We start from the raw sequence: 3193 nt of genomic DNA on the forward strand, positions 1-3193 counted from the left end.
GCAAGTCTAACCAGTTCTCCTGCAGATAATTCGTCCATATCCGAATCCTCTCTACCTCTTGGTTCATTCGTTCTGTTGCACCGTCGGTTTGTGGATGGTACGCCGTCGACAACCGCTGCTCGATCCTAGCATCTGACAGAAACTTTTCCACATACCACTGACAAACTGGGGACCCCGATCACTGGTTATAGCCGTTGGGATGCCATGGACGGGTAGTGTCGTTCGAAGAGTCTTCTTGCAACCGCTTCTGTGGAAATATCGTTCAATCCTTCGAGTTCGACGCCTTTGGTGAGTCGGTCCGTGACCACCATGCAGTTCGTCGCGCCATCTTTCCCCGACGGTGGGAGGTCAGTAATAAAGTCAATGGTAATTTCGCTCCATATGCGTTGCGGAATAGGGGCGGCTTTAGGAGTCCTTTCTTTGTATCCCTCCAGATGGTGTTTCGTCCGCAAACCTCGCAGTTGCGCACAAACCGACGTACATCGCTAGCGGCACCCGGCCAGAAGAAGCGTCTCGACAGAGTCGAGTACGTGAGGTCCCTTCCAGGATGTCCGGTGATATGAGAGTCGTGAGTTTCCTGGATGATCTTTGTACGTAGCGGCTCCGAACCGGGTATCCAGACGCGTTCTCTAAAGCACAGCAGGCCTCTATTGTCTAATGAGCATTCTGAAATGCTGACAACCTTCTCCTTCTGTAAGTCTGTTGGCACACTCTTCGCTCCATCTGCTACCAGCTTCGTGAGTTCTTGATAAAGCTTGTCTTCTTGCCGTGCGGCGTGCCACAGCTGCTGTAACTCCTCATCTTCAAATATCCTGATCTCTTTTCCGAAGTTGATTTCCTGGGCACCCTCGGTGTTGGTAGACAATGTCGATATTGGGACCCTTCTAAGGTGATCATTTTGGAATAGCCTCATAATGCGTCCCTTTAGTCGTTCATCGGAGTAGTTGGCCGGCATATCCTGGTCCCGTCGAGAGAGTGCGTCAGGCAATCCGCCCTTGCGGCCCGGCCTCCATTCGAGCTCGAATTGGAACCTGGACAGGAACTCCGACCACCGCACTTGTCTCTCTGTCAACCTCCTTTCCGAGTAGAAGTACCTCAGGTTCTTGTGGTCCGTTAGGATCTTGAAGTGCTCTACTGCCCGTAGCTCTGTTTCCCTGCTCCAAACATCTGAGAATGGCGAGTAGCTCCTTGTCATGGATAGCGTAGTTCGCTTCGGCTGCCGAATGTTTCTTCGAGAAGTATGCGACAGGTCGTACCAGTCCATCCTTATCATCTGCTGCAGAGCACGCCTCCCGACGCGAATCCTGAAGCGTCTGCTTCACGATAGTCTCCCTTTCTGGATGGAAGTGTGCAAGGATCGGGGCCGTGATCAACAAGTCCTTGAGCTTCTCGAAGGCTTCTTCGCACAATTCATCCCAACGGAATGGCGTCCTTCTTCGTTAGCCGCGTTAGCGCTCCGCTATCACCGAGAACTCTGGCATAAACATCCTGTAGAAGTTCGCGAATCCAATAAAACTCCTCACGGACTTAACATTCGTCAGGGTTGCCCATTCCTTCACAGCCTCAACCTTCTCAGGGTCGACTCGGATCCCACACTCCGCCTCGATGATAAACCCAAGGTATTTCACAGCCTTGACTTCGAATTCACTCTTGTTGATATCCAGTTGCAGCCCGGCGTCCATCAGTCGTTGGAGGACCTTGCCGACCTTGTCGCGGTGGTCTTGCAGGCTTCCAGAGGAGAAGATCAGGACATCGTCGATATATGCTGACACAAAATCGTCTAGGTAATCCTGGAGCGCGCTGTTAATGTACCGCTGAAAGGCTGCTGGTGCGCCTGTCAGGCCGAATGGAACTACCAGCCATTCGAAGGATCCATAGCGCGTTCTGAAAGTTGTCTTTCCTCGTCGCCGGGGCGACCCTGATCTTATGGAACGCTGCTATAACATCTACCTTGGTGAACCACCTTGCCTTGGCTATCGTTCGCAAGGTCTCGCTCAGTAAGGGCAAGGGATAGCGGTCCCTCTTCGTTATATGGTTCAAACCTCTGTAATCCGCAGAAGCGGATGCCTCCGCCGGGCTTCTTCACCATAAGGACTGGTGCCGCGGCTGGCGAGCTGCTGACTCTAATAAATCCCTTGTCGAGTAGTTCTGTGAGAGTCTTCCGTAGTACCAATAGCTCCTCGCGGGACATGCTGTAAAGCGGTCCCCAGGGTAGGGCTTCTCTCGGCCATGCTCGTCTTTCAGCACTTCGATCTTCAGGTCCACACCTGGCCGATGAGGGGCAGCTGGTCGGCCAGTTGCTGAGAGCTCGAGACCACTTGTGGTACTGTGGTGGCAGCTTCTCCATTACGTCAGTCTTCGGTTTCGGTCTTAGGGCCTTGTCAATATCCGCCATCGTGACCGAGTGAACTCCAATGCCGCCTTTGCGTTTGTCACGGCGTGCTTCTGCTAAAAGGTTGCGGCCATGACATTAGAGACATCTAGCTGTGGAGGCTGGTAACGTCGTCGGTCTCGTACTTGAACTCCATTGGACCCGATCTCGAGATATCCTTCCTTCGCATGGATGTGAACATCCTGGTCTTCCATCCATCGTTTACCCAGGATCATATCCCAGTTCAGATCGTCGATGACGTACATGAAAACACGATGCTGCTGATGTCCATCGAGGTCGATCGACACATACGTGATCTTGTCGATTTTGACCTCCTTGCCGTCTCCCGCTGCATTCTCCAAGATGCGCGGCTGGACGCGTATATGTGGCAACTGGAGAGAGTGAAATGTGCGCTTGCTAACCGCGCCGTAGCAGAGGCAGCCATAGTCGACAAGAGATGGCACGAAGTCTGTGCCGTTCACCCTGACGTCTGCTATGAACGGTTCTCCGTCCATTTTTGCTTTTCCGCTCACATCCCATTCTCTCACAGCCGCCGCGTGTCCCTAGTCTGAATCTTCATCGTTATGAGAAGAGTATCGTCTTCGGCGACCTCGGCTTTAGTGACCGCTGGTCGTGACGGGGTCACGGCATTGACCTGAGTGCGTCGGGTCGTGTTTGCGGGTCGGATAGGCGCAGCCAATGGACAGCGCTCGATTCTGCAGTTGTCTCTTCACAACGGAGGCAACGCCCTTCACGGTAACGGGCGTCCATCTCGGCCTGGTCGACCCACTTGGCACGCTTGCCCAACAGCGCTTGGTCTTC

General features: G+C 53.4%; 2 protein-coding genes across 2 annotated transcripts; both read right to left on the reverse strand.

The window, feature by feature from the left end:
• Nucleotides 1-1448: 1448 nt before the first annotated feature.
• Nucleotides 1449-2089, reverse strand: HRG_00127 (reverse transcriptase (RNA-dependent DNA polymerase) domain-containing protein; the record flags this gene model as incomplete). Its single annotated transcript, XM_044858598.1, has 4 exons — nt 1449-1526; nt 1569-1895; nt 1951-2022; nt 2087-2089. The coding sequence occupies 4 exons, from the start codon at nt 2087-2089 to the stop codon at nt 1449-1451; spliced, it is 480 nt and encodes a 159-aa protein (XP_044724998.1).
• A 359-nt stretch (nt 2090-2448) lies between these two features.
• On the reverse strand, nt 2449-2886 carry HRG_00128 (uncharacterized protein; the record flags this gene model as incomplete). Its single annotated transcript, XM_044858599.1, has 1 exon — nt 2449-2886. One exon carries the CDS (start codon nt 2884-2886, stop codon nt 2449-2451), a length of 438 nt encoding a protein of 145 aa, XP_044724999.1.
• Between the last annotated feature and the right edge of the window lie 307 nt (nt 2887-3193).

Source organism: Hirsutella rhossiliensis (assembly GCF_020360975.1).
Source record: "Hirsutella rhossiliensis strain HR02 chromosome Unknown scaffold00001, whole genome shotgun sequence".
Lineage (NCBI taxonomy): Eukaryota > Fungi > Ascomycota > Sordariomycetes > Hypocreales > Ophiocordycipitaceae > Hirsutella > Hirsutella rhossiliensis.